General features: G+C 42.8%; 1 protein-coding gene across 1 annotated transcript in view; it reads right to left on the bottom strand.

The window, feature by feature from the left end:
- DNAH3 (dynein axonemal heavy chain 3) overlaps nt 1-27,000 on the bottom strand; it is a 165,782-nt gene that overhangs the window by 13,244 nt on the left and 125,538 nt on the right. Inside the window, exons 48-54 of the mRNA XM_077760528.1 lie at nt 25,701-25,866; nt 23,867-24,083; nt 22,131-22,313; nt 16,620-16,818; nt 11,407-13,548; nt 4,197-4,422; nt 1,407-1,651 (exon numbers count right to left, since the gene is read on the bottom strand). Coding sequence (XP_077616654.1) covers nt 1,407-1,651; nt 4,197-4,422; nt 11,407-13,548; nt 16,620-16,818; nt 22,131-22,313; nt 23,867-24,083; nt 25,701-25,866 — 3,378 coding nt within the window. The remainder of the gene's footprint in view (nt 1-1,406; nt 1,652-4,196; nt 4,423-11,406; nt 13,549-16,619; nt 16,819-22,130; nt 22,314-23,866; nt 24,084-25,700; nt 25,867-27,000) is intronic.

The following is a 27,000-nucleotide window of genomic DNA, read 5'->3' as shown; positions in this document are numbered from 1 at the left end:
CCATTCTGCCTGAGAAGACATCCATCCTAAAATCAATTTCCTTATGGATCTCCCCATTTGTTAAGGTAGATGTTAATATCCTGGGATTTGTGGAATGAGAATAATTCACCCTGGCTGGAATACTGTGGTAATGCACAGGGTTCCAAAAATAACACTAAAGCATAGCTAGAGAGCAGTATCTATGATTAGGCAACAGAAATAAGTCAGCTTGTAGAATTCCCCTCCTCGTGCTCATGGGAAAATGGGATGGCCGGCCTTGAAAAAACTATCACTTGTATTTTCAAGGGTATTATGATACATGCCCAGTGGGGCTGGGAAGCGACATAAATGTGTGAACTAACTGGGTACGGTGTAAGACGGTAAGACGGCAGGGTTCAGTGGGATCTGTGCTCAACAGGGACATTTACTTTCCTCCTGAAAATTTACATTCAAATAAAAAATTTAGCAAAATAAAAAATTCGTGTGCTGGCAAACAAAACACAATGGGCCAGTTGGCTGCAAGTCAAACTTTTACATGGATTTTTGGAGATCTGGCATGGGTGGGAGAATAGTGGTGGGAGAATGTGGTATATGAAACACAGATGCAGAGGGAGTGTCCACCCCAGGCTGTGCCATCCCTGTACCCCTCAGTGGAAAGGTCAGGTGGCCTGTGAGGCTAACAGGGGCTGTGGGTGGTGGGAGAAGGAAAGGAGGAAGATGCTCAGAGAGAAATCTCCAAGAGTACAGTTTGCCTCCATATTTAAGCCAGAACAACAGCTGAAAATGCATTGCCTTGGGCCATTTCAAGACTACTGAATAAAATCACAGGCAGCCCAACCTTTAAAGCATGTGGATATGGAATCTGTATTTAGCAGTTGGATGTTCTGCTCTAACAAGAGCATTAAGATAGAGTATTAAGTTAGGCCATGGACAGGTTATGTTAATAATGAAATTTATTTTTAGTTTTTCAAGAAGCACAGACAAATGTCCCAGTTGTACCTCCTTCATTGTTATGCACATATTTAGAGAACTACTCAAAATGTCATAAATCACCTGATGACAACTCCCTGGAAAATGGTCATTGTACCTAAGATAGGCAAATACTCACCAAAGGGAAGGGCTTACAATTTCTCATTAACATATTACTTCAATAATTAGGAGACCTCTAATTTTGGAGCATCACTTCTTTACCTGACGTTGGTAGTGACCTGATTATAGGGTTTTCAGATTTATCAAATAAAAATACAAGACAGTGAATTTTTAATTTCAGATAAACAAATCATCTTTAGTCTAAGTATGTCCAAAATATTATATGGAATATACTTATACAGTATTTTACTGGCAACCTTATCTGAGAACAAACTTGCACACACACTTGCATTTGTCTGTGATTTGTGCCCCAGGAGTCCAGGTAAGTCATATCTTACCTAAGGGTCCAAAGTTTCTCCTTTCTTGAACAATGGCATGGAAGAAACATAGCCCAAACAATAGCTTCTGCCATATGACTGCCTTTGTACAGCTTTGGAAAAACACGGGGTCTGAGATGGGGTCATTGAGGTAGGAGCGCAACAGGTTGGCCCGCAGCCCTTTGGGGGGCTCATTGGTCATTTTGATCCCATTTTGGAGGATGCTGACTGGAAATTTCTCTGATGGATAGCTGGTTAACCAGAGTCTGGAAGAAGAAAAGATCTAACTATTTAGAGCAATGCAGTAAGTTATATTGAAAAACATAACAAAAAAATAATAGCCACCATTTATTAAGCACTACTGAATACCAAACCCCATGCTAAGAATTTAATATATGTTCCTTCCTTCACTTGAATACTCTCAGCCACCCTTTGTGAAGGGATTAGCTATCCCCTTATACCAGTGAGGAAATAGAAGCATGCAGACATCAAGTGGGTTTTTCAAGAACAAACCACTTAGAAGCAACTGAAATGGGATGTGAACTCAGGGCTCCTTGACTCCAAAGGCCCTGTCTTAAACACCAGACCATATCTCTCCCCTGCTAGACTACCTGAGAATCTACTATGGTGGGATACTATACCTGGCAACCCAGGAGTTGCCAGGAGCGAAGGGAAGAGGCCATAAACAGGTAGCCTGAGGCCTGACTTCAGGCTGCAGTTAGCTGATATTTAGCTCATACCAAGTGAACCAACACAATGCTATAACATAGTTTTGAAGTAGTTGCCAACTTTTAAAAAACTAGGGCTTTCTTTTAAAATTCTAGATTCCCATCTTCCCTTTAATAATGAGAAAATCTGATCACGAGGGGCCCACATTCCTGTATGGCAATAGGCACATGGTATTAGGCAGTCACCGCTCTTCTCTAAAAGGCATGGGCCTCTAGTTCACTGCAGTCCCCACCACTCTCTGTTGATGTCCAACACCGAGGCTGACTGCCCATGACGACTGCTACTATACTGTGGGAACTGGAATATCTCCTGTGGCCAGTCCTCTTCACTCATATATGTTATTCCTGGCTCCCGTAGGCACTTGGGGTAATAACTTTTGGGTTAGGACCAAGGGTAGAAGATCTTAATATCAGCATAATTTTTTGTTCATTGAGGGTATCATTGATGGAATTAATCAAGTCACCATTCTAAGCCAAACAGAATTCTTCAAACTAATGGATTCCCCTTAAAATCTTCTATGAATTTTATAGGAGTCTTACATGAATATAACAAACCAGGGCCTAATCTGGCTTTACAAATAAACACCAAACACTTTCCTATTTTCTTTTTTTTTTTTTTTTTTAAATGTTTTATTTATTTCTAGGAGAGAGAGAGAGAGAGAGACAGCGTGAGCAGGGGAGGGTCAGAGAGAGAGGGAGTCACAGACTGAAACAGGCTCCAGGCTCTGAGCTGGCAGTCAGCACAGAGCCCGACGCGGGGCTCGAACCCACGAACCGCGAGATCATGACCTAAGCGAAAGTCGGACGCTTAACCGACTAAGCCACCCAGGCGCCCCAACACTTTCCTATTTTCAAGCAAACATGACTAAGATGAAAATAACCAGGGGCACCTGGGTGGCTCAGTGGGTTAAGTGTCCAACTTTGGCTCAGGTCATGATCTCATGGCTTGTGAGTTTGAGCCCCATGTTGGGCTCTGCTGATGCTCAGAGCCTGGAGCCTGCTTAGGATTCTGTGTCTCCCCCTCTCTCTCTCTCTCAAAAATAAACAAACATTAAAGAAAGAAAGAAAATAACCAGCAAGCTTTGTGGCCTAGAACAGGAGTTGGCAAACCTTTCCTATAAAAGATCAAAGAGTAAATTTTTATGCTCTGCAGGCCATATGGTCTTGGTTACAACTACTTATGTTGTGAAAGCAATCAGAGATAGGATATGAATAAGCATGGCTGGATTTCAATAAAACTTTATTTATGGACACTGAAAGTTGAATTTCATATAGTTTTCTTGTGTACGAAACATTGTTGTTTTGATTTTTTTTTCAGTCATCTAAAAATGTAAAAACTCTTCCTGGCATATAAGCCATACAAACAGGTAGCAGGCTGTATTTGGTCTGCAGGCCATAGTTTGCTGACCCCTTGCCTGGAATAAGAGAACGTTTGAGTTGAAAAAGGTTTTAAAGTCTGTCTGGCTCATCTTGTCATTTTGTATATGCAAAATCTGAGGCCCAATGTTGCTAGGCTTTAAAGTTCACAAAAAAACAGGTAGCTGTTTCCAATATTGATTAAAATTCCACAGAGCCCAAGAAATACAGGTTAGAGTGGCATGGATATTGGTGCCTACACTACAAGTGAGGTTTTTTCCATGACAATTTTTAAAAATCAGATCCGCTGACATTTAATGTAGCTTCCCAGACACATCTCCTATGACATCCCCTAACAACTTCTCAGTATATACCCCATAGTCACAGAATAACTTCTCAGTGTTTCCCTCATACACATCGTTGCTTTTAGATGTTGTCCCTTCGGCCTGGAATGTCCTTCCTGGAAAATTCCTATCATCTTTCAAAATCCCAGGCAACTGTTAAGCCTCTAGGCATTCCCCAACTTTCCCTTCCCTTTTCTGTGCTCCATGGGTCTTATTCAAGCAAGTACAGCAGGTACTGCATGGCGTCAACGCATTCATCTGCGGTCTGTTTTCTGCTAGATGAAAACTGTGTTTCCTCATCTTTGCACTCCCAGCCACCAGCATGAGGTCTGGAGCTCAAATCTGGGGCCTGGAAACAGGCAGTAGTTGGGGTAGCACCTCACCTGAATCTGATGTTAGTGCTTTCAGGAACAATCACCTCCTCACAGATCTTCTCCAGACTAGGCATCCAGCTTGTGGCCAGGTGGCAGTTCTGTAACACCACCCAGGTCCCATCTTTGATGGCAGTGTTGATCATTTTGGCAGCAATTGAGCCTTGGCCTTGGCCAAGGGAGATGGTTTGTGTTCTGGCGCCTCCCATGCCTAGATCATCAGCAAACTTCAACAGGCCTGAGACCAGGAAGAAAAGGGGCTTTTGAAAGAGGACAGGCCAGCTAAGACCATATTAACAGTAACTATGCAGGAGGAAGGGTTACATCAAAATTCTGGACTCAGAAAGAAACTCATTGGCTTCTGTCAATTACAAAAGTAAACATCTCTATGGGGAAGCTTTAGACTTCTGGTTAAGTAGCTTCTATGGTGAATGAAGCTACTATTGATTCCTCTTTTGTTCTGAATACTTAGACTTTTAAAAAAGTTTTTTAAAAGTGTTTATTTTTGAGAGACAGAGAGGGGGAGAGAGAGAGCATGAGCAGGGGAGGGGGGGAGAGACAGAGAGAGAGAGAGAGAGAGAGAAGCAGGCTCTAGGCTCTGAGCTGTCAACACAGAGTCCAACCCAGGACTTGAATCACAAGATCATGACCTGAGCCAAAGTTGGACACTTAACCAGCAAAATGAGCCACCCAGGCTTCCCTTCAAGTTTTTAAAAAGTAATCTCTACCCCTAGTGTGGAGATTGAACTCACAACCCCAAGATCAAGAGCCGCATTCTCTTCCAACTGAGCCAGCCAGGCGCCCCAGGCATTCTTGATTTAAAAAAAAAAAAAATTATACACACTGGAAAAAAAAGAGTCTGAGAGGCAGAAATTCCCAGGTGCCAAAAATGAAGAGGGAACTCAAAACTAGAGAGATGAGCATACAACCAAAGAACTAGAAACTGGGTTTTTACAAATGTATTTTACTAGAAAAATAGGCACTTGTACAGTGAAATTTCAAGTAAGTCTCTTTCACTTCTCTCTTCCTCTGAGGCAGCCAATGTTACTAGCTTTTTGTGAATCCTTCCAAAGATATTTTATCCATTTAAATGCATGTATACTATTATGTGAATTGCAGAATACTAAATTTGCTTCTTTCACTTAGATGTTTTCCACATCAATACAGGCATAGCTCAGAGATATTGCAGGTTTGGTTTCAAACCACCACAATAAAGTGATGGTGCAATAAAATGAGCAAATGATTATTTCTGGCCTCCCAGTGAATATATAAGTTATGTTTACACTATAATATCATCCGTTAAGTGTGCAATAGTATTATGTCTAAAGAAAAATGTATGTACCTTAATTGAAAATATTTTATTGCTAAAAAAATGTTATCATCAGTAAGTTATAGTCACTGATTACAGTTCACCATGACACATAACAGTGAAAAGTTTGAAATATTGCCAAGAATTACCAAAATGTGACCCAGAGACATGAAGTGAGCAAATGTTGTTGGAAAAATGGCACCAACACTCTTTCTGCCATCTTGGAGCCTGGAAACAGGACTTCTAAAACAACAAGTATGTCTGGAAGGCTGTGGTCCAAGGCCAATTTTCTTCGGAACCAGAGGGAGCACATGGCACTTCTTACAATTGAAGGTGTTTATGCTCAACATAAAACTGAATTCTATCTATGCAAGAGATGTGCTTATGTGTACAAAGCAAAGAACAACACAGTAATTCCTGGTGGCAAACTGAAGAAAACCAGAGTACTCTGGGGAAAAGTAATTCATGCTAATGGAAGCAGTGCCATGTTTTGTGCCAAATTTTAAAGCAACCTGACCACAAAATATGTGTGATGCTGTATTCCTTAAACTTAACTGAGGGCTACCTGGGTTGCTCAATCAGTTCAATGTCCGACTTTGGCTCAGGTCATGATCTCACAGTTTGTGAGTTCGAGCCCCACATCAGAATCTCTGCTATCAATGTTGAGCCTGCTTCAGATCCTCTGTCTCCCTCTCTCTCTGCCCCTCCCCCTGCTCGTATGCAATGTGTGCTCTCTCACTCAAAAATAAGTAAACATTAAAAAAAACCTTTTCTTAGACAATCTTTCATTTAAAAAACAAATAAACAAATGTGCAGATTTGTCCTCTTAAAAAAATAAGAAAATTGGTACTGATAGGTTGTTAGATGCAGGGTTGTCACAAACCTTCAATGTGTAAAAAGATATACTGCATCTGCAAAGTGTAATAAAGTAGAGCACATTAAAATGAGTTATGCATGTACATACAGAAAAGTCTTATTGGTTTTCATGGTTACATAGCATTTCACCATTGGAATATACCATACTTTATTTAACCAATCTAGATGTTAGGAGATTGTGGACACATAACTTTTGCACTCATAAGAAATGGGGGCTAGAACTGAGACTTCGGTAGACAATGAGGACCTTCAAAGGGCTGCACCTTTGGCTACTGGTCTAGAAGCAATGCAGAAGCTCATCACTGGCCTGGAGCCTTGGTGGAAAAAATAACTCCCTACTGAAAAAACAAAACACTAAGCCTATGCCACATGTGGATGAAGGGTGTGGGTTTATAGTACCCTGTGGGTAGGATTCCCAAACTGAGAAATTTCCCATAAAATTGATCTAGAATGGGAGCACCTGGGTAGCTCAGGTAGTTAAGCCTCTGACTCTTGGTTTCAGCTCAGGTCATGATCTCATGGTTTCTTGAGTTCAAGCCCTGTCTTGGGCTCTGCAATGACAGTTCGGAGTTTGTTTGGGCTTCTCTCTCCCTCTCTCTCTGCCTCTCCCCTGCTCACACTGTCTCTGTCTCTCTCAAAATAAATAAACTTAAAAAGAATTTTAAAAAATTTGATCTAGAATGGCAACCCTCCTGGGGCATCAGTGTTTGCATATGAAAAGTTGTTTTGTTATGGTACCCCTAAGAGCCCCTAAAAACCCAAGGTATTAGAAGACTCCCACAAAAGAACACAAGCTTGCTGACTGTGAACTCACAATAGAAAATTACAAGCTACGTGAGGAAATATACCACTATAAGGGATAGTCAGCACATAGAACAATCAGGAAAATTAATACCCCACAGATTACACATAAACTCTGTTATGAGCCTAATTATGTCCCTTTCAAATCCATATGTCAAAGCCCTAATTCCCAGGACCTCACAATGTGGCTATATCTGGAGATGGGGTCTTTAAAGAGGTAATTAAGCTAAAATGAGGTCAACAGGTCAGGTCCTAATCCAATAGGACTGGTGTCCTTATAAGAGGAGGAGACTGAGACACGGACATACTCACAGAGAGAAGACCATATAAAGACACAGGGAGAAGATGACACAGGGAGAAATTGGCCACAAACAAGCCAAGGCCTCAGAAGAAACTAACCCTGCTGATGCCTTGATTTTGGATTTTCAGTTTCCAGAAATGAGAGGAAATAAATCTCTTTTATTTAAACCATTGAGTCTTTGATATTTGTTTATAGCAGCCCTAGCAGATTAATATAATCTCTGAAAAAGGCCATGAAAGAAATACATCTAAAAATCATTAAAGGACCACAAAGCATAATAAAATTCACAGTTCTATGAAAAAAGAAATACATGAATTTCAAATAAAATAAAACTTCTAGAAATGGAAAGTACTGTCACTGCAGATAAAAACTCAAAGTACTGTTCATAGCAGCACTCTCAACAATAGCCAAAACATGGAAAGAGCCTAAGTGTCCATCAGCAGATGAATGGATCAAGAAGATGTGGTTTATCTATACGATGGAATACTACACGGCAATGAGAAAGAATGAAATCTGGCCATGTGTAGCAACATGGATGGACCTTGAGGGTGTTATGCTGAGCGAAATAAGTCAGGCAGAGAAGGACAAATACCATATGTTTGCACGTATAGGAGGATTAGGAGGAACTTAACGGAGGACCATGGGGGAGAAGAAGGGGGGAAATAGTAGGGGAGAGGGAGAGAGGCAAACCATGAGAGACTCTTGAAAGCTGAGAACAAACTGAGGACTGATGGGTGTGGGGGGAAGGGGGGAGAAGGGCATGGAGGAAGGGACTTGTGGGGATGAGCACTGGGTGTTATATGGAATCCAACTTGACAATAAACTATTTGTAAAAAAAATAAAACAAAACAAAATAAAAAAACCCTCAAAGTACTGATTAAAAGAACAGGGTAGACACAGCCAGAAAGAGAATTAGTGAGTAGTAAGGTCTGCAATCAATGATCCATGCAGTAGTACACAGATTGTGGTTTCCAAATCCCGTGGCCTGTGCTGAAAGAACTGGAGTTCCTCAGAGAAATGTCTGTATGAGATGAGCCCGGATACATGTTAATTCTGTAAGGCAAGGATGTTATAAAAAACTACCAGGGTGTGTGAAAACTACTAGGCACGAAGAGCCCCTACAGGCCAGAGACTGATTTTGATTTTCAAATAAAAAAGAATAGTAAATAATAAAATGCGACCATGTTTGAAACACCCACTATGTTAAAATCTATGCATTCACAATGGCACAAAGAAAATCTTACTGCTTAAGTAACTTTGCAGGCTACCAGGGCACAGATTTATTAATACAAAGACTGAAAAATCAAGAGAATGAAAGAAGTGTCTATTCTGCTGGCCCTTTTTGAGCTATAGTCAGAGTAAACCAAAGAGTTGACCAAGGAAATTCCTCTTCATAGAGGAGTTCCAGCAAATAAATGCAAAAACAGTGACAGAATTAAAACATTTTGCAGCCCTTAATAAAATAATGGATTTGGGGGATGATTTTTACTTTAAGGCTGATAAAATCACCAGGTCGGTTGTTTCCAAAACATACTGGAATTACCTGAAAGGTTTCTTTTTTCTTTTTTAATGTTTATTTATTTTTGAGAGAGAGAGAGAGAGAGAGAGAGGGAGAGAAAGAGAGAGTGTGAGCGAGAGCGCAAACAAGCAGGGGAGGGGCAGAGAGAAAGGGAGACACAGAATCTGAAGCAAGCTCCAGGCTCTGAGCTGTCAGCACAGACCCTGAGGCTGGGCTCAAACCCAGGAACCACAAGATTATGACCTGAGCAAAGTTGGATGCTTTACCAACTAAGCCACCCAGGCACCCCTACCTGAAAGTTTCTAAAACAGAATGCCTGGGCCTCATTCACAAAGATTTTAATTTAATTGGCCAGGGCATGGCCTGCACATGGAGATTTTTCTTAAATCCCACTCCCCTCCCCAACCAGGTGATTCCATTGTGCAGCCATGATTGAGAACCATCACATTAGGTGTGAGGCTGATGGGAAACTTACAAGGGAAGCAGAATGGGGAGTCCACTGATCAATCTTAATCAGAAAGGGAAAGACAACCAGATAGTATGTGCTTCCTAGTGTAAGGCGCTACAAAGGACACAGTACCAGTGAGGTCTCCTGGGAAGTTATCCAAGCTAAATCTGATCAGGCCTCTAGCACAGACAGACAGGAATATGCAACACATGACACTGGACATAACTGGCCCATCCTCTGCCAATACATCATCATTTTACAGACCATATTGTGACCTTTCCTCCATGTTTCTTTACCTTTCCTGGTTTAGCCTCATTACTCTTACTTAAATCTGCCACATAAAGGACATAGGGGGAAAACAAAGCTACTAGAAAGGGGCCATAAAGTGATCTTTGACAATAACATAGTGGTATGGGAATGTGGAAAGGGAACTAGTTCATTTCAGCTCCTCTCTCTCGACTTCCTCCCTGGTGCAAAGCTGCCAGCTTTCCATCCAGGTCAGGATATGTGTCAAACACCTCAGGGTTCACAAAAGAATGGCAACCTTGTCGTCTGAATTTCTGGTACTTTTCTTCATTCAGTCACAGAGAAAACGAAAGTTTTGAGATCCAACAGAACAGAAGACAAATCTATTTCTGTCAATAACTCATTAATGTTAATAGGCAATAACTGATTTCTGGAAAGATACACAAACTGATAATAATGGTTACTTCTGGAAGGGTTGGGAGGAAGATATACTTTTCACTCTATACAAGGGTTTTTCAACCTCAGCACTACTGACATTTTGTGCCAAATAATCCTTTGTGGTGGGGGACTGTCCGTGCACTGCAGGGTGTTTAGCATCATCCTTGGGAGCAATCTACTAGATGCTAGTAGCACCCCCTAGTTGTGACAAAAAATGTTTTACCACTTTGCCAAATGTCCCTTGAGGGGGCAAAATGGCCCTGGTAGAGTCACAGTCCTATATTTTTCCACATTGGTTTTGTTTGTTTGTTTTTTACTATACACAGTTATACATGGTGTTATTCATTAAACTTTTTAACTTGGGGCATCTTGGTAGTTCAGTTGGTTAAGCATCTGACTCTTGATTTCCGCTCAGGTCATGATCGGAACAGGTTCATGAGTTTGAGCCCCACATTGGGCTCTGTGCTGACAGCGTAGAGCCTACTTAGGATTCTCTCTTTCTCCCTCTCTCTCCCTGTTCCTCGACTTACACTCATGCATGGGCATGCACTCTCTCACTTTCTATGTTTCTTCTTCTTCTTCTTTTTTAGTGTTTATTTATCTTTTTGAGAAAGAGAGAGACAGAGCATAAGCAGGGATGGGCAGAAAGACAGGGAGAGAGAGAATCCTAAGCAGGCTCCAGGCCCTGAGCTGTCAGCACAGACACCGATGTGGGGCTCGAACCCAAGAACCGTGAGATCATGAACTTAGCCAAAGTCAAACCCTTAAATGATTGAGCCACCCAGGCATTCCTCTCTCTCTCTCTCAAAATAAACAAACATTAAAAAAAAACTTTTTAATTTAAAAATTAAAAGAAAAGAGAAAAGCCTAATGAAGAGAGGAAACAGTCAGAGAAAATGATTTAGGACAAAGATGATAAACTAGCACTCAGCAGGCTAAATCTAGCCCTTGTCAGGCCCTCACAATTTTCAGGAAAGAATCTGAATGAGTTATATCAAGATGTAAAATGGGTGATTTCTGCAATTTTGATTTCTCTTGAAAATCAGGTGATCTGGCCTTCCTGAGCTCACATTATCAGATGGCACAATGCTTGGGGGCTGAGGAGCAGCTGCTTCCTGTAGGTGGGAAAAGAAATCTTTAGCAGCCCCAGCCTCACCCTTGTCTGTTAACTGTTCACCTTTCAAAGCATTTGAGTTTGAGATTCTTGCTGTAAGGGACACGCTGTTGTCATCCATTCACGCATCCTGGGGTGTTTATGTTCTTCACACAACATTGTGCCCTTACCTGCCATTGGGTCTGCACCTGGAGACAACACGAAAATCAATGGCACACAGCAACTGGAATCATTATAGGACCCCTGGAGATCAAAGGTAGGGGCTTCGATGTATATACTGCCCATGTGCTCAGCGATGAACTCCCGAATGGCTGGAACCATTTTGTCAGGCCGCAAACATCGTAGGATCACCATCCTCTCCAATCCCTGAAGGAACTTCCAAGATCCAGGGAAGTCCTCCTCATGGGGCCAGGTGGAGTCATAGATAAGCTTCCACTCATCAGCATTTTGTTGTAAATGTCCCATCAGGCCTTTCAGTTTTGGCAATGCTGAGGCACGGACCACTTCTGCCCACGCCTTCTCAGACAGCCATTCAGGAGCTGGGTTGGGGAAAGGGTTGTCCAGGGCGACACCTCCAGTTAGAAGGAAATACCAAACCTCCTCATTAATTCGTTTTTTTTCTTTCATGATGCCGATGGTGAGGAGAAGAGAGAAAAGTAGCTTGTCCTTCTCAAATAGAGAGCGGCAGACGTTGTTGTAGATGCTGAGGGTAAAATGTTCGATGATGTACTCAATGCGAAGGTCCAGTTCTTCACTTTTATTGCTATGGATCAGGGAATGCACATAGAGGTTTATGAACCATGTCAGGGAGTACTGGTACATTGGCTCAATGTTGGCCAGGTCAGAGATACAGAAGAAGATGGTGGCAGAGTGAATAGCCACTGGCTTGTAGCCCATCCGAGTCTGATCGATCTGTGTTTCTGTTACTGAAGCAATTTTCTGTTTCTCAGAGATCTCTTCAGACAGCATCTTGGAGGAGGACAAAACTTTGATGGCAGTCTCATCCTCGAGGATGTTGCCCTCAGACAGGGAGAGGACCTCCAAGATCTTATCTTCAATTTCTTTTAGCTGTTTCTTGTTCTTGGCACTTTCCACAATCAACTCGTTCTTCTTCTCTTCCAGTTCTGGCTTCTCCTTGGCGGCCACGATGCCAAGGAGCTGATCTTGGAGACCTAAGGGCGTGATCATGAAGTTGAGCAGGCAGACTTTCACGGCGACTTCAGGGAGGTAATGTGGGTTTCTCAGACGGGTTGTGATATATAACTTAAAATCCCTGGAGTATTCGATGATGTTTTCACCCAGCCTCATGTACTCAACCCCTTGCTGCCTGAATGTGGACTTGAGCAAGATGGGTTCAATAAAGGCATCCAGCTCCTCTCCAACATTTTCTAGCAGGACGGGGGTGCCAAACTGCAGAGCGTTTTCCAGCGTCCTCACATAGCTGGCATCTGAGAATTTGATGACAGACAGCTTATTTGCTTTCTCCATATTCTTGATCCACTTATTGGCCTGCCCCTGAGGGTCAATCATTAAGGCCCAGCGTCTGGAATTGGACACAATGATGCCATTGTCAATGGAGAAGGAGTCGACGGGCAGCCCAGCAATCTGCCAGGCACGGATTTTTACAGGATCTCCTAATGTGTTGCTGAGACTGAAATCACTGGAGCCAGGGATGACCTTGTCCTTACACTGGGCCAACCACTCCTTCTGACACCTGGCTCGATAATCCACAGTAAAGGCCCCCAGGTAAGCCACAGTCCCTGAGGACAACAGCACATCCCCCGTCAGATTGGTATAGCGGATCCCCAGCTGCCGGGCGGCTTCTGTCCATCTGTCCTTCTCTCCCCCAAGACCACTGATCAGCTTTTCTGCTCGGATCAGCTTTTGGGAGCAGATCTCAATGTTTTCCTCCAAGGTCTTTTTTTTGGTATTCATCTCCTCAAAGTCATCATTCAGGGCCTGGAGGCGATCTTCTACCAGCTTCAGTTCTCCTCGCTTCTGGTTCAGTTTCCGCATCTGTGTGTCCAGCTTCCCCTCGGCCTCCCTCAGCCGCTCCCGTTTGGGAGCCACCACTTTGGCCACGCGATCATACACCTCCATGGCCCTCACCCACTTGCAGAGACCTTCGCAGGCAGATGACACATTTTTAATGACAGCCGGTTGGAAATCTGGGTGATCAATGAACCTTTCCCGGATCCGCTTCATGATCACTGGAGGAATGTTGTCTTTGTCATATGTCTTAAGACTCTCCAAGAATTTCAGATCTCCAAGGATCTTTCTTGAAACTCCCCAGTAATCTTCTATCATTTTACCTATTGGGAACAAGAAATGGAGATTGGACTATTATTAAGACATTCTGGCTGAGACTTCAAGATTTGCAATGGCTACTCATATTTGGGGGAAAAAATCCAAGGTCCTACCAAAAATCTTTAGTGCAGGAAAATATGCTGTTTGGTATCATAATCATGGATATAATAATGGATACCATGATATATTTGTCCAAATCTATAGAATGTACAAGACCAAGGGTGAACTCTAATATAAACTATGGACTCAGGGTGATAATGAGGTGTCAACATAGGTTCATCAATTTTAACCAATGTACTACTCTGTTACAATAACAGGATGCTATGCTTGTGTGTGGGTTAGGGGTATATGAGAAATCTCTGTACCTTTCTCTCAATTTTGCTGTGACCTTAAAATTGCTCTAAAAATATAAAATATAAATTAAAAAAAAAAATCTAAGCTTCTCACCATGGTCCAGGAGGCCCACTGAACTCATCTATCTCATCTCTGAGGCCTTACTTCTTGGACTTCAGTCAGGAAGAAACTTCCTTCTACTCCTCAATGATCTTAAGTGCTTCCCTACCATAAGCCCTGGACCTAGCCTTTAAATGGCATCTGCTGGCTCTCAGACTTCAGTTCAATTTAAAATATACTCCTACTAAGGGGCACCTCGGTGGCTCAATGGGTTAAGTGTCAGACTTCAGTACAGGTCACGATCTCACATTTTATGAGTTTGAGCCTCACATTGGGTTCTGTGCTGACAGCTCAGAGCCGGGAGTCTGCTTCAGATTCTGTGTCTTTCTCTCTCTCTGCCCCTCCCCTGCTCATGCTCTGTCTCTGTCTCTCAAAAATAAACACTAAAAAAAAAGTCCCCTCCACTGAGAGGTTTCCCCAGATTTCTATCACTATGCAGGGCCACTCTATCCCTCCCCCAGTATTTTCTTTCATCTTGGGTGCTGGAATGTCAATTCCCTTTACATCATTTATGTAACCTTTGTAATTTTAATGTTTTATTTATTATTGAGAGGGGGGAGGGGCAGAAAAAGGGAGACAGAGGATCTGAAATGGGCTCTGTGCTGACAGCAGAGAGTCCAATGTGGGGCTGAGACTCACAAACCATGAGAGACCATGACCTGAGCCAAAGTCAGATGCTTAACTGACTGAACCACCCAGGCACCCATGAATATTCCTTTTCAAGTCTGGGAGGTGGATTAGATGATACCCAAACAGTCCTTGTGAGTTAGAGTCTCAAGAGAAAGAGCAAGGGTGGGGAAGCAGCAGGTAACTATACAAAAGGCCATCCTTAGCCTGTCCAGAAACTAAGCAGGACCCTTATTTTCCTCAGCACCCATCATGCCAATGATTGCGTGAGCCTTGATCCCATCCTGGGGCTGTATCCCTTTTGTTGACATGCTGGAAACAAGTTAGAAGCGTTTTGGGCTCATAGCATTATAAACACTTGCCAACCTCAGGCTAATAAAAAAAAGTTATACTTGAGAAATCATATTAAGTACAATAGGTCAGATGTGTCCTGTTTTAATGCAAGCACAATAACCAAACAAATATTTCACATGAAGGTTTTTGTCTGCATTCAGGAAAATGACCTGGTTCGTTTAAATTCAAGATACCCAAAATGAATTCAAGGGTCTTTTGCTCTATCTTAATGTTTTGGCTAAAGTTCTGAGGGATAAATGAATAACACACACAATTCACTTCAATTAAAAAAAAGAAGAAGAAGGAAAGAGAATGGTGGGCCCTGTGCTGATCAAGAGATCCAAGAGAATGAACTCTCGTGATTTTGGCCATACTTTGTGTATCTTGGCAGTTCTCTATCCTGGCTGTACCTTAGATAATCTGGGAGCTTTATAAAAATTATATATATCATTTGGGAGCTTAAAAAAAAATATATATATATATATATATATATACAGGCTCAGCCTGTACCCAAGACCAGTGGAGTAAGAAGAATCTCTGGGAGTGGAGGCTCGGGCTTCAGCATTCTTTACACTCCCTAGGTGGTTCTAGGGTGCAGCTAGGGTGGGGAAGTGCTGGACTAGCTCATTCTTACTCAGCCAACTTATTACACCTCAGCTGCTTCCCTAAGGGATTCTCCTATGAAGTCCACTTCCTGCCTGTCCATTCCTGATCACCTCTGCATCTTCTTCGTGTGGTTTTTGGCCTGACACCAAACAGGGAAGGGTAAATACTCGTCGTTGGGAAGCAGAAGCCAGAGAGTCCTGAAAGAGGGCTTAGGGATTTAGAGCCTTTCAGAAGGAATGGAGGAATAGCAGGACTGTTCCCAGGACAGGAGATTCACAAGGCAGGGAATATTACTGAGGTTGGTTCTTAAAGTCCTCGTTCATCTCTAAGGCACTGCTGTTAATAATAAAAAGTCCTACACCTAATTCAGATTTTAAGGAGAACAAATACCTACTAATGCTTCTAGGTCCAATTCTATGAGGAGCTTTCCTTCCTCCTCTATTCCCAAGTTTCTGATTCCTTGTCTTCCTCCCACCTCAGTTTCTGTCTCAGCCTCCCTTTGCCCCTTTCTCTCTGCCTTTAACGCTCTGTTTCCGGTTCTTCTTCTGTTCCCTCTGCCTCCCTCCCTCCTCACCTTTCACCCAGTTCATTATCTCTTTGTGCACATGTGCATGTGCCGGTGAGCCCAGGTGCCTATCTCTCCATCTCCCTGTTATCTCGGTCTCATTCTCTGCATTTCCTTCTCTAGTTACCTGTCAGTTTTGCTCTTTCTCTAGCTCTTTCTGTTTCTCTCCCCCACAACCACACACTACTCTGTGTCAGCCCTTTGTCTCCACAGCCTTCATTTTTGTAATGATTTGCAGGCAGGGGCCTTGATTAAGCTCAGCCTCACCTAAAAGATGCCTGCCTTTCCCCTACTGATTGAGAGGAGTGAGGAAGGTGAAGGAACAGGAGAGAGCTATGTGAATAAGCATGCACCTCCTGGCGCCTTTCTGATCTGTGGGACTCCAGACCCTGCCTGTGGGCCTGGGGAGGGTTGGTCGGGGTGTGATAGTCCTGCCAGGGAAAAACAGCCAGGGAAGGCTGCTCAGAGCGGTGGGGAGCTAAAGGGTGTTACCGCTGCCACCGGAGTCTGGCTTCCTCTCTGGTTTCAGCCCTTTCATGACGCAGATGCTCTCCATGACCAGCTTGACAGGGCCGGGCGGGTTCTGCATGGACTTCACCAGTGAGATGTCTGCTGGGTTCAGGGTGTCTAGGGCAGCGAGTGCAGCCTCCAGTGCTGGCATGGCCTCTGCCAGGTCCCCTTCACATTCGTTCTGTGGTCAGCAAAGGGACAGAGAGGGATGAGTGCCTGGTGTGAGCCAGGCACCAGGAACTCACTTCTTGGAGAAAGCTGGAAGAAGCTCTTCCTGACCCTCCATGTCCTTCCAGGATGGCGCCTGCTTCTGGAGTTCACACAGGGGGGTGGCTCTAACTATTGAATGGCAGCAGGGAGGCATCCATGGCTTTTCAGGGCATGGTTTTGAAGCCTTGGACATTTGAGAGTTCAGCCAATTTGTCATCTAAAAAAAAATCGAGCTTTGGATTCTAACTAAATTCCCAAGAGATATATGCAGTGGGTAACTTCACACCCACTGATCAAGGATGGACTGAGAAATGGAGTAAAGGATGAGGCCCAGGGGTTGAGAGACAGCTGGGAAGGGGGTTAGTGTATGTTTGGGGAAGAAATAAGGCATGAGAGGTGGGGGAGGGTCAGGGATGTGGTGAAGCCTGGAATTTATTGTAGCTCAGAGATGAAGCAGGGGGTAGAGTCAGGGATAAGGTAAAGCTTGGGGATAAGGTAGAGTTTAAGGCAAGAGTTTAAGGATGAGGAATGGGAAAAGAGATTAATCCAATGAAATATTATTCAGCCATAAAAAGGAATGAAGTATTGATTCATGTGACAACGTGGAAAATATGCGAAGTGAAAGAAGCTAGACACAAAATGGCACCTGCTCTATGACACTATTTATATTAAATGGGCAGAAAAGGAAAATCTATAGAAGCAGAAAATGAGTTAGTGGTTGTCAAGGGCTGGGGGAGAGAGAGGAATGATGAATGACTGCTAACAGGTCTAGGTTTCTTGTGGGGTGACAAAAATGTTCTAGAATTAGTGGTGATAGGTGTATACTTCTATGACTGTACTAAACACCTCTGAATTGCATAACTTAAAAAGGTGGAGGGCGCCCCGGTGGCTTAGTCAGTTAAACATCCAACTCTTGGTTTCAGCTCAGGTCATGATATCACAGTTCCTGAATTCAGGCTCCACATCAGGCTCTGTGATGACAGTGCAGAGCCTGCTTAGGATTCTCTCTCTCTGCCTCTCTTTTTGCCCCTCCTCACCTCTATCTCTCAAAATAAATAAACTTAAACAAAAGGTGGTTATTAATGGTATGTGAATTAATGTGAATTAAAAAACTTTTTTTAACGTTATTAATTTTTGAGCAGCCAGCACAGAGTCCGACACAGGGCTCCAACACATGAACCGTGAGATCATGAACTGAACTGAAGTCCGATGTTTAACCAAATGAGCCACCCAGATGCCCCTCAATTTTTTTAAAAAAGAAAGCTTAACATCATGAGATTTTAGAACTGGAAGGGACCTTATAAGCTATTTACTAATCCAATTACCAAATAAACAAAAATAAAAACAAGATCTCAGTAGGCAAAATGAGTTAGCTGCGGTCATGAAGCTCCAATTTGGGACACTGGTTCACACTCTGTGAATTGTCTGTCAGTTGCCCAGCCCTACAAATGGTCACACAGCTACAAATGAAGTGAAGCTTCACAAGAGAACAACAATTCTTAGGCAAAGCAGCATGTGTTGAAGTCCATATCCCACAGGGATATATTAGGCAAACAAAATAAAGGTGGTTTCACTTTCTTGCATCTGTGTATGCATGCGCATGTATGTATCCTCATGTGTCTATATCATGGATTCTTTATTTTAGGTTTTCTGCTTTTTAAATAAACTTGCAGCAATGTTTTGTTTGGCTTTATTATACTAAAACAACACTCCTGCCCCCATGAACCACGTCAAATGTTCTCAATATCAAAATGGAATGTTCCGCTTCAGATGGCAAAAATGGCCCAGTCCCAGGGGAAACTCAGTTTGCTCCCTCTTCAGTCCTAGGATAGGTGCCAGAGTACAAAGCAAGAGGAAAAGAACTGAAACCAAAGCCTGCTGTTTCTCATGGTCAACTTCAGATAGTTTGGTCGCAGAGGAGAGAAAAGGTGTTGGCTCAGCCACCGCTTTAAATTCTTGGTGAATTTCAATGATTCCAGGTGCCCATGGGTGCCATCAATAGTTCATGTTCCTTCCTTATCATGTGCCAGACAACCAGTGGCCCAGTAGCTCTGCTCCCTTTCCTAAGGGGCAAGGCCTGGGTACCAGGAAGCTTGTTTGTCAAGTGACTTAAAAAGGTTCTAATTATAAGATTGTGTGTATAGTGATTCTCAATGCTGGTTCTGCCTCGGAGTCACTGATGAACATTTAAGGCCATCCTCATGGTCAGGCCCCATGCCCTGAGACTCTGATTCATTCGATCTGGGTGAGGCCTCGGCACCACCTTTTTAAAACTCCAGAGGTGATTCTGACACACAGGTCTGTTGAGAGACTCCAACTTAGACTTTCGAAACTGAAAACATGGCAGGAAGGAACAGATTTTGGTGCCCAATAGGGTGCTGGCAACTTGATGAGAGAAGCACTTGAAATGGTCATTGAAATGATTATATGACATTTTGAAAAAACATCTGTGATAGGATGTTAAGGAAATAAATAAGCACGATGCAAACTGCAATTATGTTATGACTGTAATAACATAAAACTATCCATATGTATAGACAGGGGCTAGAAGGAAACTTGGGAAATTGAAAAGGTGTTCAAAGCTGAGTTCTTCAATATTCTTTCATATGTGTTATTATTGCCACATCACTTGTTTCTATGATAAAAAACATTATGATTAAAAATGACCCCTGTTGCTTAGCAATTCAAGGAATATCAGGGCCCTTTGAAAGGTACAAAGCACAGTGCACTCCCACAAAACACAATCAACTCTGCGGTGATTCCAGCATCAGTTATTATCCTCATTAGGGGGAAAAGAAATGATTCATTCGCTTAAAAGAAATGACCACTGTAAGTGAACTGCTGTACTTGGGAAGCAAGTATTTGGGCCTCTTTCTCTGTCAGTCTCCTCACTGTCCCTGGATGGATTCTATTTGCATGGCTGAGCCTCTCTGCTGCAGGGGCCACTACACTGGGAGCTCTCCCAGGTTATCTCCTTTCTAGGGGTGGGAGGAGACTGGAGAAAATTATAGTCCTTGTGTGGAGAGGGACTGTAGCTCTGAGAAGTTCAAGGAGGGGTTCTAGTTCTCAGAGAAACTCAGAGCAAGCACAGTGTCTTTCTCCTCTCTGGATGCACTTCCTGACTCACCTCCAGGATGTCATTCCTAACACTCAGGGATGAGATGGCAAAACATCAGACCTTACCCTTGACACCAAAACCCAAGACAGCAGTTTACTACCCAGGAATGGGCGTGGTGGGTCATCTCCATGTCACCTCCTACATCCCTTCTGCTCCAGCAAGTCCCTGTTTTCCTCAGACACTCTGGAGTAGAATCCTGTGATGGTACCCACATGTGGCAAGAGGCTGTCTTTATCGAATGGGCAAATCCACTTGGTACCAGGTAAAGAACAACAGTTTTATAGAACATGCACCACTAAACTCTGACTGTGTGCTGTACACGTATTACAAAACTTACCTGTTTTTCTTAGGTATCCCCAATTTATAGGCAAGAAAACTGAGGTTGTAGAAAATACTGAGTCCTGATGTACCCAATTCTAATATTAAACACAGGGGAACTGCAAATTCGTGTGTGTACAGGGGCCAGGCCTGTGATGTGATTGTGGGAGGTGGGATGGGTGGGGCTTTGGGGAACTGGAAGACACATGGGGCAGCATCTATTCAATGTTGCTGATGAGTGCAACCCAGCAACATAGGTCCAGTGTTGCCAGAATGTTTGATTTTTTTCCTAAGAAAAACTGAATATTTACCATTTTTACTTGAAATCTCTTGATTTTTAAAAGTTGAGGATTGTTTCAGACTTTAAAAAAATACCATGTGTGTCAAGGGGTAAATACACACTCCCAGATTCAATCACATGGTAACCACATGACCTTGGACAAGTCATTTAAGTTCCTGCACCATGATTTCCTTATCTGTAAACTGGGAATGATATCATTTGCCTTGCAGGACTGTTAGAATGATAAAAGGCAATGTGTATCAAGCATGAGAGAATACAGTCTCCATGAGGGAAGGAATTTTGTCTGTCTTGTTCACTCCTTACCCCCACTGCCTAGAAGGATGCCAGCATACAGCAAGTATTCAATAAATATTTGTTAAATGAAGGACTTCAGGAAACCAACGTGGTGTTGTCAAGTAGTAGCTATTACTATCGTCTTGTCATAGAATGGCAAAACATCCACTGGATTATGATTCCTGGTGGTCACCATTTTCTATGGTTCCATTGGCCTCTTGTCTATGCCCCTGGGACTATGGGTGAGCACACCTCTCTCACCCAGGGCCTTCATTGTGTGACTGTGAGACCAAGGATTGGATCTAAAGGAACCTATGAGAGACCAGGTCTCGGGACTCACTGGAGAAAAGTGTCTGTAACACCTGTCCTTTTCAAGAAAGTGCCCCATGACCTACTTATCCTAGAATCTAGACACAAGCTACTTCTCATTCAAGCTGTTTTGAAGAATGGTGAAAAGGATTTTCTAATTCTGAATCGGGACAAATATCTTGACCTAAGTGCCAACAGCACTAACTAACTCGCTAACTAGCTGTGCAACTCTGAAAAATCACTTTGCCACTGAATTTTAATGTCATTGACTCTCAGATACTGATTCCTGTCATTTCCAAGTCCAAGGCAGTTGTGACACTAAAATGGAATTGTGCAACTGAAAGGGCTGGGAAATATGTAGCATCACACGAATGTTAATCAGATTTTCTTCTACTATCGGAATGTAGGTGAAGCCCTACCCAAGACTATTCTTTGATACAAGAATCACCTTCAAGTGGGGTCTTCTAGGTTCAACATTCTGTTATTTGGCAATGATTTATTCCACACTTGTAACACACCAAGCACATCTGAGCAAAAAATGATGGAGGTGGAGGAGACAGGCAGAGGGACAGCCAGTGCAAGGGCCCTGGGCTGGGAGTGTGCCTTTGTACTTATCTGAGGAATAGTTAGGAGGCCAGAGTGGCAAGAGCAGAGTGAATGAAGGGAAGCTAATGAGATGATGTTAGATCATGTTGGAATCTTATAGGTCTTGACTCTGCGTGAGATGGAGAATATTTGGAAAACAGTAATGCTTCCTGGAGAGAGCCAGGTGTTACAAAGACGTGTTTCACCACTTACTAGCTATGTGATGCATAGAAAGTCAGCTGTCTTTTTCAGACCTCACTTTTTGCTGCAGGATGGACCTGACCACACACACCGTGCAGGACTGTGTTAGGCTCTAGTGAGATTGTGGATGAGCCCAGAAAATGCTGGTTCCCTCCCTTTCCTCTTTGGCTCCTTATACCTTGATTTCTTGAGCAATGGCAGCAGCAGCATTAGCTTCTTTTTCATCTGCCTGCACCAGAAGTTTCTTGGCATCAGCTTCTCTTGTCTCCTCTTCAATTTTCACCATCATCTTGGCAGTCTCCTCAGAGGTGTGGATGAGCTGAGGCTGGAGAGCAGTCAATTCTACTTGCATGACTGCCACCTAGCAAGAAGAGGGGGGCAGGGTCAGCTCTGTCATCACTGAGAATAGCACGGTTGGCAAGAGTTGAAACCAATCTCCAACCTATGATATATGCAGAAGATACTAATGATTTTAGCATGGTCCTGGGTATGTATTTGTTGGCTGGAGTTTCTCTCTTTGATCTTTCAATACTTAGTTACTGAATTCACACTGTGCTGTAAGTTATCAAGCACAGGTGCTACGCACTAGACATATCATGATAAACTTAAACATTTTTAAAAAGGTACAGTTTACTCCTGTGCTCTTTAATCTAAATTTCAGTGCTGGGGGCAGGGAGAGATAAAACAAAACCAAGTTAGAAGAAAACAAAACAAAACAACTTGTACTTTATTTTTTTAGTCTGTGAAGGAAGCATACATGTCTGAGATACCTGGGGTAGAAGAGACTTTAAAGGCCATTTTTTCCAAGAGTCTGGTGCCCTCTAAAGCATTCCTGCCAAGTAGTTTTCTGACCTGTGTGAGTACTTCTAAAGGTGGGGGTTCAGTATCTTTCAGGACAGTTGTGCCGTTTTTCACCAATGGCCCTGATTCTACCTTCTAAGGCAGCTCAGATGCATATCTGAGGAAGGTTTCATAATCTTGCAACCGCTGGCCCCAGCAGGCACATGGGAGAAGCACAGCACGCTGGACTGGATAGGAACACAGGCTCTGGAATCACGCAGAGCAGGGTTTCAGTTTTGGCCTGACCACTCGCCCCGGCTATTCGCAAGGCTGCATGTGTGATTTTGGCAAGTCTCCCGGCCTCTCTGCGTCGTGGTTTCTTTGTGTGTAACATGGAAATGATAACAGCACTTTCCTCATACACAGTACTGGCATGTGGTAGGGCTCAAGGAATGTTAACAGAAAATCATTCTCTTTTCTGGTCTAGACTGTCTTAGGCCCTTTTGCTGGTCCTCCAACAACATGGTTTGTTCACCCTTGCCTGGACAGAATCCAATTTTCCAAACCTCTCTAAGAGCCAGGGACCCCCAGGAACAGAGTGAGGGAGGACACCTCTGCGGTTCTCCCCCATCCTTGTGTCATAGTGCTAGTGGGTTTGTTGTACTCAGAGGCAGGTCAACCTACCATGAACTCTCAGTTAGCTCAGTTCTTTATTAGTGCTGAAAATCCACCCTTTTATATGGCTCTCATTTTTGATGGTTTGTCAAGTGGCTCTGAGCACAAATTAATTACTAATTCATATGCCAGCCATTTTGCTATGGGCTGTACTTGTGTTAGCCCATTTAATCTTCATAATAGTCCTGTGACGTAAAAACTATTATCCCCTTTTTATAGAAGATCAAATTGAGGCTCCAAGGGGTGAAATAACGCATTCAGGGTTCATCCATGATGAACAAGATATCAAGATCTTAAAGAAAGAGAATCTCCGAGGGCTGCAAGGTAAAGCTCTACAAGAAGAGGGGTGGATGCTGCCCTTATGTAGTGACCTCTTGAGTTCTGCACCTGAACAAGTGCCTCACTGTACCCACCTCTGCCTGGACCTCTTTGTCCCTCTTCTATTTTGGAAATGCTCACCTGTGAAGATGCAAATTCTAATTTCTGCAGACCTGTCAGGTAACGGTTCCTCATCATATCAACCTCCTGCCTCTTGGTGTTCAGGAGCGTCTTGAAGGTTAGAATCAGTTCGAGGTAGGAGGTGGGGGTAACGTAGTTGTGTCTGCGAAGTGTGTTGTAGTAATCAAGTGACAGGTCCTTCACACTCTCCTGGAAATATTTGCACATGGAGATGACTCTGCCAAGGACATGAGAAGGGTTAGGCAGGCCCAAGGTCTTCCAGAGATACCTAGCACAGCTTTGACTATAGACATGAGGATGTGAGAAGGTACACATTGCCTATGGCTTGCTAGGGTCCCAAATTCTCAAAGACAGGCCAACAGAGCTGCAAGAAGGTTTGGAGAGATATATATTCCTACTAGAATAATTTTCGAGCAAGTAATTTCTATTTCTGATCACTTTGGGGAATCACCAGAGCTTTAACCAGGACTTTACAATCTTTGGCAGTCTGGTAAAGCCTCTGGATTTTGCAGAATAATATTTTCAAAAGCATAAAAAATACATAAGATTACAAAAGGAACCAATTATGTTGAAATCATTTTCAAAATATTTTAAAAACCAAATTTGCAATATATCAGGGGTCAGAAAACTTTATCTGCAAAGGGCCAAATAGTAAAAATCACCAGGCCACATGGTTGAGTAGTGGTACTCTGTTGCTGTTGTGTGGGGAAAAAAATGGTATGCCTATGTTTCAATAAAACTTTATTTACAAAAACAGGCTGTGGACTCGACTTGGTCAGCAGATCATGGTTTGCCAACCCTGCATTAAATAATAAGATGAGGCATCAGGTCTAAAAACTATGACAACTCTGAAGGAAATGATACACTGATGTATCTGTAATGACTGAATGAGTTATTTAAAACACACACACACACAACTAGGATTCCAATTGGTAACAAGTCTTGCTAATCCTACTGGGGTTTATTGCCTACATTCATCATTTAAGGAAAATGCAAAATACCAGTAGGATGTCAATGAAAATGAATATATAATTTTTCTCCATTCACATCAACTGACCCTCTGAATTCTGTCCATGAGTCCGTGGACCCAAGTTAAGGGTCTTCTGGCCTAGGGAATAAAGTTCAAAGTTCTTAAGGAGGAACTTAGAGGCATCAATATTCTGACCCCTACCTACTTCTTCATTTTTCTATTCATTCAATTAATAAATAGTTATTGAATTACTATGTAATTACTATGTGTTTTGGGGTTGTTTTTTGTATATCCGTGCTTTATACATAAAAGAGTACGTTTTTTTTTTCCACTCTCAAAACAACCAATTTCATCCCCTTGGTAGCAATGTCATTCCTACTGAGAATGCATGCTCTAAAATGACTGAAATAGCTATATTATTAGAACAAGGTTCTCATAGTTATGACAACAGTGCATCCCCAGGACAATTCTGAACAATGAAATTTCATTCTTTTTCAGCAAAGGTATTTTATTAAATATCTAACTAAATGTGATTTTCTTTTTTTTAATCTTTTTTTATTTTTTATTTTTAGAGAAAGAGGGAGAAAGAGTAGGGGAGAGGGACAGAGGGAGAGAGGGAATCTTAAGCAGGCTCCATGCTCAGTACAGAGCCCAATGTGGGGCTCAGTCCCACAACCCTAGGATTATAACCTAAGCCAAAATCAAGAGTCGGATGCTCAACCAACTGAGCCACACAGGTGCCCCTAAATGAGATTTTCTATATGTAAATTGAGAAATTGTAAAACAATAGTAACAATACAGCCAATATTTAGATTTTCAATTTGGAATATTTGGTTGGGATACTAAAATGCAGCTAATGCTTACTCTATCCGAATATTGTCATCAAGCTCCACATCTTCCAGAAATTTGTTGGCTACCAACTCCAGGGCATCTGTGGGCCAGGACTGGAACCAATCAATTGTACAGCAATTGATCAGCGAAGGGAACATCCGCAGGCGGTTCCGGAAGGCGTCCCCAATTGGGCTCATGGCTAATGAAAAGCAGACGTGGTTAGTTTCCTTCTTCCAAGGCAAGGAAGCAGACAGGTCTTCCCAAGGATTCTGGTGGGTAAGGGGCTGGTTTCCTGTTGGTACTTGAGGGGTATAGTGGGTATAGTGACAATAAGTGCCTGGGAAGCACAGTGGAATCATAGGCTACTTTCATGTAACTTTGTGATGGGAATTTAATACATTATGATAGTCTCTGACTGGCCTTCCCTATTCATCGTTCTCCTTTCCAGATCTTTTGCATCACTTAGCCAGCATGGTTTGCACCCTTTGATCCTCTTTCTCTATTTGTGCTGACTCAGACATAAGAGAACCATAGATACATAGTTATTTATGGAAGTCGAGTAGGGGCCATCAGCTTGTTTCTGACCTCATTTCCATCCAAGCAAAAATTCTGGCTAAATTCCATTCATTTTGTATTTGGTCTCAGTGTAGTAGGAGGAAGCATGATGCACAGGTGGAAATGTGAGGAGGTCACTGTAGCTGAAGAACAGAGAGAGAAGGGGGAGCTTGGTTTGAGAGGAGAGTGGAGAGGATACAGGGGACAGTATGGCAGGTGACCTTATAAAACCATAGATTAGGAATTTTGGTGTTTATCCTGATAGAGAGCATTCTGAGTGTTTTCATGTGTGTGTCCGTGTGTGTGTGTGTGTGTGTGTGTGTGTGTGTGTACACAATGATCATATTTGCAGTACATGGGAAAAAACCCATCCTGAGTCAGAGGAACAGAAAGGTCTGGAATGGACAAGAGTGGACATAGAGAGAATAGTTAGAAGATTGTAGAGGTGAGGCTGGGCAAGATGATGGCAGCTTAGCTAAAGTGAACATAGTGGGGATGGAAATAAATGGGTGGACAAGAGAGAGAGCAAGGAGGTAAAAACTGACAGGACACGGTAACATGAGAGAAAAGTATTAAATAGAATGTCTCAGTTTCTGGATAAATTGGGGATGTCATTCACAGAGAGAAGTCCTGATGTAAGGCTACCAGGGTAATGCATTAAAAAAAAGGAAAAGGTTCAGAGGAGAATTCAGAGAATTGAGAAGAGTGGAACAGATTTAAAATAGTTGTTCAGGGGAGGGTAAATCTCCAGAGAAATTCAGTCACAAACCCCTGGGTG

Source organism: Crocuta crocuta, unplaced genomic scaffold, assembly GCF_008692635.1.
Source record: "Crocuta crocuta isolate KB4526 unplaced genomic scaffold, BGI_CrCroc_1.0 scaffold73, whole genome shotgun sequence".
Lineage (NCBI taxonomy): Eukaryota > Metazoa > Chordata > Mammalia > Carnivora > Hyaenidae > Crocuta > Crocuta crocuta.
The sequence above is the reverse complement of the archived record's forward strand: the minus strand, read 5'-3'. Positions and strand labels throughout refer to the sequence as shown.